Source organism: Macaca mulatta, chromosome 7, assembly GCF_049350105.2.
Source record: "Macaca mulatta isolate MMU2019108-1 chromosome 7, T2T-MMU8v2.0, whole genome shotgun sequence".
NCBI classification, from domain to species: domain Eukaryota; kingdom Metazoa; phylum Chordata; class Mammalia; order Primates; family Cercopithecidae; genus Macaca; species Macaca mulatta.
Window position 1 is genome coordinate 104989157 of NC_133412.1, and position 18881 is coordinate 105008037.

The 18881-nt window shown below is 39.6% G+C and overlaps 1 protein-coding gene across 1 annotated transcript in view; it reads left to right on the plus strand.

Moving 5' to 3' along the window:
- Positions 1 to 311, plus strand: part of NUBPL (NUBP iron-sulfur cluster assembly factor, mitochondrial) — a 295919-nt gene extending 295608 nt beyond the window's left edge. Inside the window, exon 11 of the mRNA XM_077940878.1 lies at positions 192 to 311. Coding sequence (XP_077797004.1) covers positions 192 to 206 — 15 coding nt within the window. The 3' untranslated portion in view covers positions 207 to 311. The remainder of the gene's footprint in view (positions 1 to 191) is intronic.
- The last annotated feature ends 18570 nt before the right edge of the window (positions 312 to 18881 follow it).

Genomic DNA, 18881 nt, shown 5'->3' on the forward strand with positions numbered 1-18881 from the left:
TATGTCTCAATACATTGCATTTATTATCATTATGAAGCTCAAATTATCACATCTTTGGCCAGTGGAAGCCTCTTCAAAGTGTCTCCTAGGTCCTTATAATCGAGCAGTCTTTGATTGCTTCCTTGCTTTCTTTTTTATTTATTTTTATTTTTATTATTATTATTTTGAGACAGTCTCTCTCTGTCGCCCAGGCTGGAGTGCAATGACATGATCTCAGCTCACCGCAACCTCCACCTCCCGGGTTCAAGCAATTCTTCTGCCTCAGCCTCCCGAGTCTCAGCTGGGACTACAGGCGCATGCCACCACACCGGGTAATTTTTTTTATTTTTAGTAGCGATGGGGTTTCGCCATGTTGGCCAGGCTGGTCTCGAACTCTTGACCTCAGGTGATCTACCCGCCTTGGCCTTCCAAAGTGCTGGGATTACAGGCATGAGCCACCATGCCTGGCCTTCCTTGCATTCTTGTGTGATGAAATGTTCTAGGCTTATCTTGGAAACTTCCTGTGTCACATCTGGAATCCACCATTTCTCTAATAAGCCCCAGGTTCTTTTAGTGAAAAGTTGTACTTTAAAGCCATATCTGGTATAGGTATGCACTTTACTACTGGATCAGCCTTTGTTTCCTGGCCTTTTCAGTGGACAGAGCTAGGAAAGGTATATGTGTGTAGACACATGCATACATACATACATACATGCATATAATTTGAATTTGCCCTTTCCCCTGTTTTTCAATAGTTGAACTTTGTATTGTTTTTAGCCCTCTCATAGTCATAGTTCCTTAAAGTATAAAGCAATCCTTAGCCAACGTCAGCCATTTTCAATGTCAATGTCAGCCACTTTGGTTGTCTAGTCATTTGTCCTAGTCATTTTGGCTTGTTCTTCAAGGAAGTTTCTTGGGGATGATATTCCCTGAGCCCTTGCATGCAGATTGATAAGTTTGTACCCTTTATACTTGAAAGTGAGTTTTGCTTGATATAAGATTATTGGATCATTTTTCTTTGAGTATCTTAAATATATCATTCCATTTCCTTCTGGCAAAAAGCATTGTTGTGGAAAAAACAAAGGCAATTTAATTTCTTCCCTTATAATTCACATGTTCTTTTTCTAGGTACTCAGAAGATCTCTCCTCTCCTCCCCTCTGCCCCCTTCCCCTCTTTCGTCCTGTTTTTGTTTTTTCTTAACAGTATGTTTTACTAGAATGTGGTTTGCTAGAATGTCATTCTGGGATGATATTCTGAGGTACACAGAATGTTTTCTTCAATGTGTACTTTTAAGTCTTTTCTTTTTTAAATTTAGAAGAGTTTTTGTGAATTATAGTTTTCAGTATTTGTTCTGTTCCCTCACACTGGCTTTGCTTATGCAAGGGACTCTTATTATCAGTACACAGGAGCTCCTTTGCATATCTTTAATTTTTCTCATTTTCTCTTGAATCATTTTTTGTTTTTTGAAATTTCTTTTTGATTTTTAAAATATTTCTCTTTTGCATATTTGTCTTTCTTAACTCATTATCTGTTGTGTATTTGTATTCTTATGTTTCTTCTAGTTTATTCTTTATTTCTGAAATATTTTTAATATTTGAGTTTTGTTGTCTCATTTCTGAGTCTTTCTAGTTTTAATTTTTCTTTCAGGTTTTCTATCATATTTAAACTGTCTTCCAACTCATTTTGAAATGTGAGTTGACAATTTTGTTGTTCTGTGGGCGTGCCTTTCCAGCATGCTTGCTTTGCCTGTGGAATGCTCTTCAGCCCATATTCTTTACCCTTGTAATAACTTTGTGTGGTATCTCACGTGATACTTTCCTATAGCTCATTTTTAGTGAAAGTAGTTTTTCTAAACTTTAGAATGAGGAAGGGTTCAGAACAGCTTTTCTTACTGCACTCGGCTCCTTTTGTTGTTTTTGTGTAGTATTCAAATATGGCAGCTTGCTTTCTGAGCTTTCTTGGCTCTGCTTCTCTCCCCCATTTTGGTCTGAACTCTCAATTGCCTTTGTCTCTCTTATCCTTATTGTGCTCCATTTTGCTTGCACTCCAGCAGCTTCCCCCCAGCATGGCCCCTGTCCTAGAAGAGGACGTGATTGGTTTGTGGAGTTCCTAAAGACACCTTCTCACTGCAGGCCACTAGCATTCACTTGTTACTGGAGAGGGCAGCACCTCCCAGTTTCAACTGCTCTTCTCACATTGGTCCTCTGTTATCCAGTGAATACCTATTGTGGTTTTTCTGTTCTCAGGTTCATAAGTCACAGTCCCCATTGCTTCCCTCTTTTTCTTCCTGCACTGATAGGCCCCCATGCAGGTTTAGAGAGTTCTGGTAGTTTGTTTCTACTCACTTATATTTGGGGGCTCAGAGGGATACCTTGTCATCTCATTTTGTTATAAGTGTTGTCCATGGGTTTTGCTATCTTGTTTTTCTGTTTTTATGTGGGGACTTGGAGAGATTGAAAAACTATGCTTGCCACTACTGCTGTCTTCCCAGAATCTTCCCCTAGCAGGGAGCTCTTGATAAATCTGCCCCCCACCACCCCGCCCCGCCAGTTTCCTTCTCGCTTACAACAGGAAGAACTATTTTGGATTCCATGGTGGAGACCTTGTAAAGTGTTTCTGATGGGGAACTCTGTTCCTTTTTTCCCTTCCCTTTATTCTGCCAGGTAGATTTTAGGAGGACGGAGGAGTTAGCAGTGTGACAAGATGGTGTATCCATTTTCTGTCTTGTTCTACATAGGACTAAACCAAAAGAGGAGTGAGAGCGGAATGGTTCAGAGATAAAAGCTGTCTCTGCCTCACCTAAAGCTTGAGTTACTTATTCTTAAGTGAGAGGAAATATTTAAAATATAGGTTTTTTTGAGGCTTACCTTACACTTCCAGGAGGAGGCAGGTGCCACAAGGGGAAACCAGCACTGTGACCTGAGAAACATTTTTAATGCTTATGTTCACATGGGGAAAACTGGAGAGATCTAGGATTTAACCCTGTCATAAAGATTAGTCACGTGCATATAAAAACACAGCAGCCCTCACAAGGTGGGGTTTCCTCTTCACTCTTTCCTATGGAGGAAGCCTGCCACATGACTGAAGTCAGCACTCCTTCCTCCCTGGCTAGCAGGCCCTGTATCCTCCCCAGGTCAGGGATGGACTGTCAAATCACCAGACTCTGCAGTTTTTCTGTGCAGGTGCCAGGCATCCTCAGAAATCTGAGTGCTGTCCTGCTTGGAGCTCTCACTGGCAACCAGGGCTGCATTTGAGTTGGGAGCAGGCGGGAAGGCCCCCTTTGATTGGCATTTCCTTTATTAGCTGGGAGCCTACAAACAATCAACCCTTCCAGCATGCCAGCATTCAGTGTTTGGCCTGCGAGTATCTCTTGGTGACCTTTATTTGCGTTGGCCTGCAGATAATAGTTTCCTTAGTGAAGAGGAGGCGGGAGGAGGTAAAGAGCATACATGAAGCCTAAGTATTAACTGTGAGGACTTAAGTATAGGATGTGTGGCCAGGTCTGGCAACCTCAGTTCCGCTGCCCTTTGTGGAGGAGACAGAGACTGTATCATTAGCCACCCTGGCCAAGCACCACTGCAAGGGCACTTACAGGTTCAAAGATTTTAGAGAGTAAATAGCCAGTGACCTTCAGAGGTCCCTAAACCAGGAGGCCAAAGCTGACAACTATGGAAGGAACCAAAGTCAGCAATCTAGGAGAGGTTGCCAACTGGCGGCCTGCAGACGAGTTTCATTCAACTTCAGAAAGTTTGAAAAAAAAATTTAGTTGTCAACATATCTCCTGCTAAATATCAGGAGACTTCATGCTTAAAAACAAACAAACAAGCAAAACAAAACAAAAAAACACCAAACATCAATTTCTGGCTTCTCTTGAGAAACCAGAGGCCTGGAAACCATTGGCTGGAGCTGCGTGGCAGCTGCCCCCTAATTCAGGGAACTGTGTTCTTCTCCTTGCCATAGTCCTCCCTCTCCTCTGCCATTAGTTATGATCTTTTTCCTGGATTATTCCCATCAGCATACAAACTTACTGTTAGTTCTCCTTTCTTAAAGTCAACCTTTCCTTGACTTTACTTCCCCTAGCAGCTGCTCCCCACTTTCTTTCTCTTCTTTGCAGCAAAAACTCTTTAAATTCAGTGTCTGTTCTTCTGCTCCCATTCTCTTTGCAGTCAAGCTTTGGCCCCCGTGGCTCCACCCAGTGCCGTGTGATGTATGTCACAGTGTGATAACCGTTGTGATCACTTTCAGCCTTGTGACTTTAAAAAGGCTGTGAGTCCCAAATGCATCTCCAGCTCAGGCCTTCCTCTGGAACTGCAGTCATAGATCTAGCTGCCCACCTGATATCTCTTCTTGGTAACTAATTGACCTCCCATATCTGGCACATCCAAACTGAACTCTTGGCCTTTCCACTTTTACCAGCGAGCTTCCATGTGCCTCTCAGTGTCCACTCTCCACCTCCTGCAACCTCCCTCACTTTCAGCCCTAGGAGGATGACTTGTACGTGCTCTTCTACTCTCTGACTACTGGTTGCCAGATCCAGAGAGACAGGAGAGCAAGGTCAGAGTGTTGATTCCTCAGGGTAGTCCAGGGCTGACTGCATCCCTCTATCAAAGGCAAGTCAACACAGCCGTCTCCATAGGATCCTTTCCTTTCTGAGCAGTTAGGCCTAGGGCTGGTCACTGCCTGCTGTTTACCAGCCTTGGGGTATCGTGCTCTCACTCATGGTTTCCCTACAACCTGCCCAAACCTTTGTAAATAGTCTCTTCATGAAACCCTCCATGAATTAACCTAATTTGAGTGTGCCATCTGTTTCCTGCTAGGACCTTGATTGTACCCCATATTGTCACCCTTTTTATTTGAAGAGGATATTATGGAGAGTGAGCACCCCTTGCATGAGGACAGTTAGAAAGGCGAACATGTCCCCATCATTTTAATGTTACATTTTGATGGAAGCCGGAGGGGAAAGCAGAGCCACACAGTCATTCCAATAAATACCTGTAACTAGACCTTCACCCAGGGGGACAGATAACAATTTGGAAGTAAATGCAAATGAGATGAAAGAGTATTTGCCTTAGATAATAACTCTTTTGTACAAGTCGCAGACTCATGTGATTCACTCCAGCTGTGGGAATGTAAAATTGTGATTCATAGAAACCTTCAACGAAGGCTGTGAACTGCATTCCTGTGCATTTCCAGCCATTTTTGCCAAGATACATGTAATAGGGGAATATTGCATCTCCTTACTCTGAAGAGTTGACATTGTGTTAGCTGCCAGAGACAGAGAAAGCCATTATTAATTTATCTACAGACACTGACCCAAGCCACTCAGTAAACAGGATGATCAATGCAAGGATTATGTTTCATGGATGCCATTGTTTATTCTTGTTAATGCTATTTACATGCTCAGCAAAAACTCCTGCAAGATCCCAGTGCTTCAGTTTTTTAAAAAATCTGATTGATTATAAATGGAAGAAATATGGTAGCTCATCTACTGGGGATGGTTGGGACAGCAGAAGGGGAGACTTCCCCTCAGTGTGGAATTTTGAGGTATGCAGAGATTTTATTTCAATTTCACATCCACCTTCTGTTCCTCACTACTCCTCATTCCCCCAGAATTCCTTTTACTTCTGGTTTCTAGGATTTACATACAGCTTTGTTTTTCCTTTCTGAAAATCAAACAATCTGATAAATGCATTAACAGGAAGTCTTCAGAGAAAAGAGTTATGGACTTTTCCAAGAGCATTTTTGTTTTTAAAACAACAAAAGGAATAGTAAAGAAGCATATAAAACATATATCAAGATTAAATAAGAATCAATTCTTGTATCATTTAGAGAAGTCAAAATATCTCTTAAAAATTTTGTTTTGAAGAGGCCTAGAAAAAGGAAAATGAAAGCAGAAAGGACAAATAGAGGCAAATATTTATGTACCAGGAGGTTTATTCTAGAATTATACATTCTGGTAGAAGCAACAAAAATATCCTTCAATAAAGGAATAATTAAGTAAATTGTGATATATCCATATAATAGTTAAATAAGTTGTTTTATATCCATAAGCACTCATCAAATATCTTTTAATTTTATAGAAAAAAATTACATGCTGTATGTAAGTTAATGGGTCATCATCAAATATCTTTTTAAAGTATATTTGAACACATAGGAACCTGTTCAAGGCAAAATGTTAGGTGGAAAAAAGTAATACATAATACATAATTTATGTATTGATATATAGATATAATAACAGAAATAATAAAATAAAATATTGGGAGGACATATGCCAAAATGCTAGCAGTGATTATGTTTGGATGATAGGATTATCGATGATCAATATTTGATTCTTTTTTTTTTTTTTTTGAGATGGAGTCTTGCCCTGTCACCCAGGATGGAGTGTAGTGGTGTGATCTTGGCTCACTGCAACCTCCACCTCCCGAGTTCAAGCAATTCTTCTGCCTCAGTCTCCTGAGTAGCTGGGATTACAGGCGCCACCACACCTGGCTAATTTTTGTATTTTTAGTAGAGACGGGATTTCACCATGTTGTCCAAGGTGATCTCGAACTCTTGACCTTGCGAGCAGCCCACCTCAACCTCCCAAAGTGCTGGGATTACAGGCATGAGCCACTGCACCCAGCCTGAATCTTTATAAGTTTTCTATTTGATAATTTGCAACAGACATATAAACATGTTAATTTTATAATTAAGTGTGGAAGTTACTCTTTAAAGGAAAAGGCATTGATTTACATAAAGGAATGGTGGAATTTCAGACTGCAAGGAGTAGGCTTTTTTCTCTCTTTTTAGACAGTGTCGCATTCTGTTGTCCAGGTTGGAATGTAATGACACAATCATAGCTCATTGCAGCCTTCAACTCCTGGGCTCAAGCGATCCTCCTGCCTCAGCCTTCCAAGCAGCCAAGACTACAGGAAAGCACGCTAATGCCCAGCTAATTTTTTTTTTTTTTTTTGCTTTTATTTTTTAATAGTAGAGACAGGATCTCAGTATGTTGCCCAGACTGGTCTTGAATTCCTCCTGCTTCGGCCTCCCAAAGTATTGGGATTACAGGCATAAGCCACTGTGCCCAGCCGGTGTAGGCATTTTAATGTGTGTGTAAGAGCCTTCTATGATATTGCACATAATAGGCAATGATAATTAACAACAGTTTTCGTAGAATAATAGGTAATGAACCTTTATTATGTACTTACCATTTGCTAGGCATTATGCATTAGCACACTTTATATTCATTGTTTCTCTTTCAGTCTTCTTAACAGCGCTATGTACTGGAATTATCTGAAGAGGCGACTGAAGTTTAGAGAAGTTAAGTATGTTGATTAGGTTAAAACAAACTAACACAAACCTGAAATCTCACAAAAGAGAAGATTATTTCTTCATCTTATAAAGGCTATTTTGTAATCGTGTGAAATTCTATTGGCAGCACCAGTGGGGGTAGGGGTTTTCCATGTCATGCACTGATGGAAGCCTTGCTGTATTTAGCACATGGCTTCCAGGGTTGCCCTGGACATTCCTATCAAGCCAGCAGCCAGCACAATTGAGAGACTGGAGGCCTGTGCAGTTTCTACAGACCAGCCCTGGAACTGGTAAAATTTCCAATTACATTTCAGTGGCAAGAGCGCAATCATGTGGTCACTCCTCGCTGCAAGAAGGCTAAGAAAGAGAGTCTAGTTGTATCCTCAGAAGAAAAGAGAAAAGGATTTGGTAAACAGCTCACTAATTTCTGCCATGTGAGGCATCTTACTAGAGATCATGCACCCAGTAAGTGACAGAGTCAGGATTTGAATACAGTCAGTCCTATTCTAAGCTGACCATCTTAACCACAGGGCTTTGCCTCCACATTGCAGAAGACTAAAAGTTTAAAAACTGGCTCCTTTAGTTATTGGCTTATAGAGCAGCAGATTCATTGCCTTTGGAAATGAGATATTTAACCTTTTGCTTCTACTTACTTTTAAAAAGGAAATTTTAATATTCCCCACCAGAGTTATATATTCATTATAATTAATAGGCCCACACTGACACATCGTAATCACCCAAAGTCCATAGTTTACATTAGAGTTCATTCTTGGGGTTGTTCATTATATGAGTTTGGACAAATGTATAATGACATGTATCTATATCTATATCTATATCTATATCTATATCTATATCTATATCTATATAGAGAGAGTAACTTCTGTGCTCCATCTATTCATCTTCCCCCCAACTTTATAATGGGGAGGCTATGCATGTGTGGGGGCAGGCAGTACACAGGAAATCTCTATCTTCCTCCCAATTTTGTTATGAACCTAAAACTTCTCCAGAAATATGAAGTATTTCTTTAAAAATAATCCCAAGGAAAATTTGTCCTTCTCAAGACTTATAGAAACTAAAATTGTAATAGAAGTTATCTATTATAATCGCTGATTTCCTCCTGCTTCGGCCTCTCAAAGTATTAGGATTACAGTATTTAGAATTTTCTGTCCATTGTTCTGTAACTTCAAGTTTGAAGAATACTGCTGATAGATCCTACTGATACATACTTATTTACATTTATGAAATACCATATGTGTAACTTTTAAAAAAAGGTTTTACTTTGTTTTTTTAAGGTCAGATTCAACATGAAAGGAGAGATTGAGGTATGAAGCTAAATACTCAAAGGTGGGACAAACATTCAAGAATTATAGCTAGGATGAGCTATGTGGGGAAAAAATGCTTTCAATAGTAATATGATAGATTTTTAAATTGTGTCTGCAAGATCAGTAGGCTATAAACTAATGACAAAGAAAAGTTAACACATGTTCTGTCAAGAATAGTGTCCGAATGAGAAATAGCAGAACAAACACAATTAAGAGGGAACGAAGTCAGTGAGATGCAAAACAACTGAGTGTCCAGTTCCTTGTTTGATAGAGTGAGTCGCAGGTCATCTGCTTCATGAAGATGGACTGGGCACACACATTTACCTTCTGTTACTCCCCAAATCCAACGAAAATTAGAAAAATACAAGTACCAAAAGGAATAAACCTGTAACAGGGAAAAGAATGGAATTGGGATTCACAAAAGAATGAGACATTTTAATAAGTATCTGGAAGAAGAAAAGTAGTTTACAGTAAGTTGACAGATGAGAGGCAGGGAAAAACAACAGTCTAGCATGAGTTTCAGGGAAGGAGGGAGCCACCTGCCCAGTGGAGGAGGCTTTGAGTTAAGAGTCAACAGGTCCTATGGAAGGCAGATGTGAGTAGTAGAACCAAAAATGGGGACAGAGGAACATGGGGAGGCAGGTACAGATATTGAAGATTCATCTGTTGACAAATCTGTCAATATTTAGCTGGGAATGGTGGCAGGCACCTCTAGTCCCAGCTATTCAGGAGGCTGAGGCATGAGAATTACTTGAACTCGGGAGACAGAGGTTGCAGAGAGCTGATATCACACCACTACACTCCAGCCTGGGAGACGGAGGGAGACTCTGTCTTAAAAAAATAAAAAATAAATAAATGTCAATACTAAAGTTAAAATGGACCTGACACAAGGTGCGATATAGAAGGGAGGAGGAAAGGTAGGGAGTTAAAACAGGATGTCAAATTTTGTGTGAAATGAAATAGAGGTTTAAATGTTATTTTATGTTATAGTGGTTATCAATTAAAAAAAAAACTTTAAAAAATTAAAACATTAAGAGGAGAAAGGAATGAGGTAGTATAAACAAAATCCTTGTCTCTCATATTAGGGAGTCTATTAAAATTGCTTTCACTGATAAATTAAGAAATAACAATGTTTCTTAATTTTATCCAACAAATTATCCCGTGGAGACAACTTCCAGAAGAATAAAAATAAAAATATTAAAAGAGTTTGCCGTGGGTACTCCATTTACCCTGATGTGATTATTATGCATTGTATATGTATATGTATGTATCACATAGACATGTATTAAAATCTCAGGTACCCCATAAGTACATAACTCTAAAAATAAAAACACCCAATTACCTCTGCACAAATTGAAGTTGGGTTCAGTTCACACTGGACCCTCTTTCCTACTGCAATAGTATAACCAGACCTGAGTATTTTTGTTAAGCTTCGATTAAAATCTAATCTTACCACTTTAAAAGGAATAAAAATAAGGAAGGTACAAGCTCTGAACTGTAATTGCCATTCTCTTAGCATAGAAGGGGGAAAAGGAGTTAAAAACAGAAACCCAAAAAGCAAAACACTGCGAAGGAAATTCAGTAATAAAAGCCTTTCATCTGGGGAAAAAAAAGAGTTTGCCTTTGGGTAATGCCACTAGTATTAGTACTAGTAATGCCATCATGTATTATCTTGATGAGAAGTCAGTCAGTTCAACTCTCTAGATTCTCTTATTTCATAGTGCATAATATTTTCTCAGCGAGCCTGTAAGAATGTGGATTTCTGGCCCTACTTCCAGATACTATAATTTAGCAGGGATTACATGTGGTCCGTGGGCCATGCATTAAGAACCGTGGTTCTAGGGTGTGAGAAATTATATCCATGTCACTGCCAACATCATGGATGTGAGAGCATCCTCTCAGTCTCACACTTTTTTGAAATGTGGTGTTCAAGGCTGGCTACTCACTTCCTGGAGTTAGAAGGGTCTTCAGGGAAAGGTCTGATGACCTGTGTGCAGAGATGAGCCTGAGAAGATGACTCCACCTTAGGGCCTTCCCTATGGTCCGTGGACTGAGGAGGCTTCAGTTCTAAGTCCAGAGACAGTCTTGTCTGTGCCCCCAAAGAGCTGCTCCACTGCACATGACCACAGTCACTTTCCTCATTTAGAATGAGAAGGTGACTGCCACTTGGAGTAGACATTTGGATTGCCCTGACACATACTCTCATCTTGTGACAAAACCATTTAGAGAACCAAAATAAATCTAGAAATTAGCTTTGTAGATGTGGAGTTAAAGTTTATTGGATGAAGAAAGTGTTTCCAAGAGTATGACTCTGCTGGCCCACCCATCTCCACAGCATAGATATGCCTAGTAGACTAGCACTTCCCAACTTCGGGTGCACATCACATTCACAAAAGGAGCTTTTCAAAAGTACCAGCATGGGCTCCCCTTTAGCTTAATTGAATCAGAATCTCTGAAGATGGGGCCCAGGCATGGGCATTTTTGTGAAGCTTTCCAGGACAGCATAATATCCAGCCAGAGTAAGGATCGTGGTATACAGGAGTTACAGGGAATGTTCACTGGGTTGTCTAGGCCTCCCTTTCCCCTAAACCACATGGGAGATCAACTAATATGTATTCCAAGGAAAGGCCTAAATGCCTGTGGCACCACTTTGGTGTTTAGTTCTTTAATATAACAGGTCCAAAAACTCAATGTTGTCTGTCATAAAAGTAAAATCTTGCTTTGTGTACATAAATTCAGTTAATAATCATAGCAACCCTATGAGATAGGTACTATTATTATCTGCATTTCATAGATGTAGAAGCTGAGAAAACAGATGATAAGTAACTTGTCCAAGGTCACACAATTGTCAAGTAGGAGAGCTAGAATATGAATTCAGGTGGCCACAGTCTGGACTCTCAAACATTCTGTTCTATTTCGTTAAAATCACTGACTCTGACAGTTCCCTGCCTCTCATTTTGGCAGATGGCCTTGATTCTTACTTCTTGAGAAAACCAAGGCAATCAGAGAGGAACTCCCTGCTTCCACAATCACATATACTAGCCTACTGCATCCCTGACTCTATCCTCTATTTGTACACTAGATCTCATCTCCTCTTGCCAACTCAGGGATGCTGTTCAAGCACTTAAACCGCCTCTCCTCACATCAGTTATTTCCTCAGTTGGCTCTTTCTCACTAGCTGTACACATATTAGCTGTTACACATTTGTTGTAACATCTTTCATGGAGAAAAATCCCTCCCTTGATTGCACATCTCTCGCTAGCTGCCACCCTGTTTTTCTTTTCTCCTATACAGCATGGTTCCTCCAAAAGAGTGGTCTGTACCTGTCTTCACTTTTTCTTCCATTCTACTCCAGTCAGACTTTAGAGCTCCTCTCCCCGACTGTACACAGGCTCATTAAAACAGTGCTTATCCGGTGCTCCACTCCGAGTCGTTCTCTCTACCTATCAGCAGCATGAGTCAGTGTTAATACCCTCACCTGGAAACTCTGGGGCTCTCTATCAGTTGTCTCCTCCTACCTACCTGGCCATCTACTTTCTCAGTTTCATTGCCAGTTCCCTTCACCCCTTTGTTTTCTAAGCATTGGCATGCCCTGGACCTGTGAGTCCTAGATTTCTTCTCTTTCTGTAGTCATTCCATAGGTTTTCTTATCCAGAAAGCTGATGATACTCAAATTTATATTTTTGCATATCTTCATGACCATAGGGTAGGAAAAGATTTCTTAAACAGAACATAAAATGTACTAACCTTAAAGGGAAAGAAACAAGTCAAACTGCATTAAAATTTAGATTGTAAATCAAGAGACACTCTTCACAGTGAAAAAATAAGCCACAGAGTAGAGGATATTTGTAATGCATATATCTGACAAAAGACCTCTATCTGTATAATATAAACAGCTCCCACAGATAATAAGAAAAAGGTAAACAAAGCAATGGAAAAATGAATGAAGGGGTGGAACAGCCCAGATCTCCCCCACAAACTTTAGACTTGAATGTACAGCTGCATATTCATGATCTCCAGTGACTACATATCTTATATTTAACCCACCCAAAACAATTCCTGCTTCTTCTTCTCCATCTCAACCTGCTCCTTTTCCAGTAAATGGCAACTCCAGGTGCCAGCTACACAGACCAAATCCTGTGGCGTCATCCTTAACTATTCTCTTACATCTCATATCCAACCTATATTAATTATCTATTGCAGCAAATATCACTTCAGTTTCTGTGGGTCAGGAATGTGGGCATGGCTTAGCTGAATCTCAGGCTCAGGGTCTCATTTAGACTATAAATCTACAATCCTGGCATTGGACAGGGCTAGTCACCTCAAGGTTTGATTCGGAAGGATCACTCCCAAGCTCACACACGTGGCTGTTGGCAGGCCTCAGGTTCTTGCTGGCTGTTAGCTGGAGATGACAGTTCCTTGCCACATGGGCCTCCCCAAATGCAGATCACAGTATGGCATCTGGTCTCCCCCAGAGTGAGCCAGAGAGAGGGAGGGCAGCTAGACGGAAGTCACATTTTGTAACCTAACTCACAATTATATACTATCACTTTTACCATATTCCTTTCATTGGAAGTGAGTCAGTAGGTCAAACCTACACGCAGGGGGAGGTACAGATCACTGTGGGCCAGCATAAAGGCTGCCAGTCACACAATCTAACAGCACATTGTGTCATTTCTACTTTCAAAATATGAGCAGAATCTAAGTACTTCTCACCACTTCCATTGCTAAGCACCCTGGTCCAGGCCTCTGTCTTCTTCCACTTAGATTCTTGCAATAGCTTCTTAAATGGCATCCTTCCTCCCTAACTCCTACTTCACACACACTGCTTGCCACACAATAGTGAGAATAAGCCTTTTAAAATAAGAGTGAAATCATGTTAATGATTTGCAAAAAAAATCTCCAGCATTCTAGAAGGCCCTGTATGCTCTACTCGTGTCCTGATCTTTACTCCTGCTATTCTTCCCTTCACTCATTCTGCTCCAACTACATTGGCCTTCCAGATGTTCCCTGAACACACCAAGCATGCACCCACCTTAGACCTTAGACCCCTTTCTTGTGCGTATCTTCTCTTCAATATCTGCAAGGCTGAGAAAATGTCACTTTTCAGTGAGGTCTTCCCAGAACGTCGCTTATAAAATAGCAATGTGTACACTCTCCCCTCTCCTTTACTCCCTATTCTCTTAACTAGCTTTATTTTTATCTGTAACAATTGCCACCTTCCTTGTTTTTCTTACTTGTTTATTTTCTATTTCCGCGTACCATTTAGTGGCGTATAATACGAGCTCAATCAATATTTATTAAATAAAGAAACATCCTTGATTGGGTTAAACAAAGTTCTTGTTCTTCCTATGACTGATATGGAAAGATATTGTGTATGTATGACACCTTTTGCATGTGATTGATCTCATCTGGATTGTGTTGAACTCATCATTTAACCCTAAATAAATTCATCATTTAACTCTATCGTGAGTGAGGGAGTGGAGTTGTGAAAGAGGCAGGGGGAAGGAATTGGCTGATTTGTCCCCAGTCCCCGGACAGCCACTTCTAACCCACTGGTTCTTCATCCTCTTGCAAAAACCCTTCCTCCTCTGGGCCTCATGGTACCTGTCAAGAAGCTGCCTTCTTGCTGTCATTTCTAGACCCCACATTCACCCAGGGTCTTACCCAAACACCCTTCAATTCAGACCCATCATGTGGTACGTTGGTGGTATAGTGGTAAGCATAGCTGCCTTCAGACCCATGGCCCCTGCTCTAGCTCTGAAATCCTAAACTATGGAATACCACTCTTTGAGCCCAACCTTGTACTCTTTCAGTTTATTCCCCTTCTGTTTGCCCTTGAAACACGCCAAGACCTCCACTTGAGTCTCCTCCATTTTCTAGCAATCATTCCCTTTTGACTTTATGTCCTCCTGTATCTGCCCTAAATACCTGATTCATTACCTCATTTCATATAGAAAAAATGCGCTTCAGTGATGGAAAGCAAAGGCTTCAGAGACCCAAACACAGGTTCATAGTCCAGCTCTACCACGTGTTAAATCTTGTGATCTTGGGCAAATTAATTAATCTGTCTGAACCCCACTTTCCTTGAGTATAAAATGAGAATAACAGCTTCCTTATAGGGAGGTTGTAAGGACTGCATGTGATTTAGAAAAGCATGAAGTTCATAGACAGCAATAAATGTAAATGACTATTAATTGTAAACATTTTAAAATAAATTTTATTTTATATAGTTAAGGTATACAAATGACGTTATAGGATGCATATAGATAGTAAAAGGGTTACCATAGTGAAACAAATTGAAATATCTATCATCTCACGTAGTTACCCTTTTTTTTTTGTTTTTGTAGCAAGAGCAGCTAAAATTGACTCAGCATGAATTCTACATACAGTACAATTGTATTACCTCTGGTCCTCACAGGGTACATTAGATCTCTAGACTTGTTCATCCTACACATCTGAGATGGTTTGTATCCTCTTGAACTATGTCTTCGCATTTTCTCTCCCCAATGTTCCATCCCTGACAACCACTGTTTTGTTCTCTCTGTATAATTGAAATTTTTTATGTTCTACATATTAATGAGATCATGAGTGTCTGGCTTGTTTCATTTAGCATAATGTCCTCTAGGCTCACGCATGCTGTGGCAAATGGCAAGATGTCATTCTTGTTTAGGGCTGAATAATATTCAGTGTTATTGTATGTATCACAATTTCTTCATTCATCTGCCAACAGACACTTAGGTTGTTCCATATTTTGGCTATTGTGAATAATGCTGCAATAAACATGAGAGTGCAGATATCTTTGTGAGGTGGTAATTTTATTTCCTTTTGGCATATGTCCAGAAGAGGGATTGCTAGATCACATGGTAGTTCTAATTTTGATTTCTTTAGAAGTCTCCATACTATTCTTTATAATGGCTCTACCAATCGACATTTCCACCAGCAGTGTACAAGAGTTCCCTTTTCTCCATGTCCTTACCAACACTTGTTATCTTTTGACTTTTTATTAGTAACCATCCTAACAGGGTGAGGTGGTATCTTAGAGTGGTTTTGATTTGCATTTCTCTGATGATTAATGATGAGGAACACCTGTTCCTATACCTGTTGGCCATTTTTATGTCTTTGGAGAAATGTCTGTTCAAGTCTTTTCCCTGTTTTTTTAATCGGGTTACAGATGCTCTTTGACTTACATTGTGTTTGAATAAGCCTATTATAAATTGAAAATACCCTAAATCAAAAGTGCATTTTCCACTTACAGTATTAGAACATGATCATAAGTGGAGAAGCCTACTGAATGTGTGTTATACTCCCACCAACCTAAAGTTGAAAAATTGTAAGTTAAACCATTGTTAAGTCAGGAACAGTATATGTTTTTCTACTACTGAGTTGTATGAGCTTTTTATAAAATGTGGATATTATCACCTTATTAGATATATGGTTTGCAAACTTTTTTTCTAAATTCTTAGGATACCATTTTATTTTGTTGATTATTTCCTTTGCTCTGCAGAAGCTTTTAAGTTTGATGTACAGCTGACCCATGAACAACACAGGTTTGAACTTCATAGGTCCATGAAGATTTGCTTCTTCTTCTGCCACCCCTGAGACAGTAAGCCCTCGTCTTATTCCTCCTCCTCAGCCTACTCAATGTGAAGACAATGAGGATGAAGACCTTCATGATGGATCCACTCTCAATTGATATTAAATATATTTTGTCTTCCTTATGATTTTCTTAATAACATTTCTTTCCTCCAGCTTACTTTGTTGTAAGAATATGGTATATAATACATATTACATACAAAATATGTGTTAATGAACTGTTTATGTTATCAGTAAGGCTTCTGGTCAACAGTAGACTATTAATTTTTTTGAAAGTCAGAAGTTACATGTGGATTTTTGACTGTGCAAGGGTTAACATTTCTAACATCCATGTTGTTCAAGAGTCAACTGTAGTTCCATTTATATATTTTTGCTTTTGTGGCCTGAGCTTTTTAGAAAAATGTTTAAATTTTATTTTAGATTCGGGGGTGCATGTGCAGGTGTGTTGCATGGGTATATTGCATGATGCTGAGGTTTGGGGTATGATTGATCCTGTCACCCACATATTGAGCATAGTGCCCAATAGGTAGTTTTCAGCCCTTGCCTCATTCCCTCCTCTAGTAGTCCCCAGTGTCTGTAGTTCCCATTGTTATGTCCGTGTGTACCCAGTGTTTAGCTCTCACTTGTGAGAACCTGTGGTATTTGGTTTTCAGTTTCTGTGTTAATTTGCTTAGGATAATGGCCTCTAGCTGCATCCATGTTGCTCCAAAGGACATGATTTCATTCTTTTCATGATGTTCATTCTTTTTATGGCTGCATAGTATTCTGTGGTGTATATGTACTACATTTTCTTTATCCAGTCCACAGTTGATGGGCGCCTAGGTTGAATCCATGTCTTTACTATTGTGAACAGCACTGCAATGAACATACAAACATATCTACCAAAAAAGATAGAATAATTTGTTTTCCTATGGATATATAACAGTAATGAGATTACTGGGTCAAATGGTAGTTTTATTTTTAGTTCTTTGAGAAATCTCCAAACTGCTTTACAGTGGCCGAACTAATTTACCTTCCCACCAAAGTGTATAACCATTCCGTTTTCTCTGCAGCCTCGCCAACATCTGTTATTTTTGATTTTTTGATAATAGCTATTCTGACTGGTGTGAGATGTTATCTCATTGTGGTTTTTATTTACATTTCTCTTATAAAGAGTGAAGTTGAACATTTTTTTCGTATGTTTGTTGGCTGCTTGTTTGTCTTTTGTGAAGTGTCTGTTAATATCCTTTGCCCACTTTTTAACAGGATTATTATTTTTTTGCTTGTTGAATTATTTAAGTTCTATATAGATTTGTCTGGGTATTAGATCTTTGTTGGATGCATGGTTTTGTGAATATTTTCTCCCATTGTGTAGGTTGTCTGTTTACTCTGTTGATAGTTTATTTTGATGTGCAGAAGCTCTTTAGTTTAATTAAGTCCCACTGTCAATTTTTGTTTTTGTTACAATTGTTTTTGAGGACTTAGTCATAAATTCTTTGCCAAGGTCAATGTTCAGAAGGATATTTCCTAGATTTTCTTCTAGGTTTTTTGTTTGTTTGTTTGTTTGTTTTTTGAGATGGAGTCTCACTCTGTCACCCAGGCTGGAGTGCAATGGCGTGGTCTCAGCTCACTGCAACCTCCACCTCTCGGGCTCAAGTGATTCTCCTGCCTCAGCCTCCCGAGTAGCTGGGATTACAGGCTCCCGCCACCACACCCAGCTAATTTTTGTATTTTTAGTAGAGACGGAGTTTCACCATGTTGACCAGGCTGGTCTCAAACTCCTGACCTCAGGTGAATCCGCCCGCCTTGGCCTCCCAAAGTGCTGGAATTACAGGCATGAGCCACTGTGCCCAGCCCTAGGTTTTTTTATAGTTTGAAGTCTTTAAGTCTTTAAAGTTATCTTGAGTTAATTTTTGTATATAGTGAAAGGTAGGGATCCAATTTTATTCCTCTGTATATGGATAGCCAGTTATCCTAGCACCATTTATTGAATAGAGAGTCCTTTCCCCATTGCATATTTTCACTGACTTTGTCAAAGATCAGTTGGTTGTAGGTGTGCAGCTTCATTTCTGGATTCTCTATATTTTGTTCCATTTGTCTATGTGTCTGTTTTTGTACCAGTACCATGATGTGGCCATTTTGGTTACTGTAACCTTATAATATAGCTTGAAGTCAGGTAATGTGAGGCTTCCAGCTTTGTTCTTTTTGCTTAGTATTGTTTTGACTGTTTGGGCTCTTTTTTGGTTCTGTGTGAATTTTAGAATAATTTTTTTTTAAAATTCTGTGAAAAATGACATTGGTGTTTTGATAGGAATACCATTAAATCTGTAGATTGCTTTGGGCAGAATGGTATTGTGGCCTAAGCTTTTTGTGTAATACCCAAAAAGCCACTGCCAAGACCAGTGTCCAGGAGATTTGCCTCATGTTCTCTTCTGGGAGTTTTATAGTTTCTGGTCTTATATTTAGGTATTTTAGCTCGTTTGAGTTGATTTTTATGTATACTATAAAAATAGGGTCCAATTTCATTCTTTTGTGTGTGGAAACCCAGTTTCCCCAGTGCCATTTATTGAAGAGACTATTCTTTCCCCATTTTGTCCTTTGGCGCCATTAGTTGACCATACATGTTTTGATTTATTTCTGGGTTCTCCATTCTGTTCCACTGGTTTGTGTGTCTGTTTTTATGCTAGTGCCACACTATTTTAGCTTTGTAG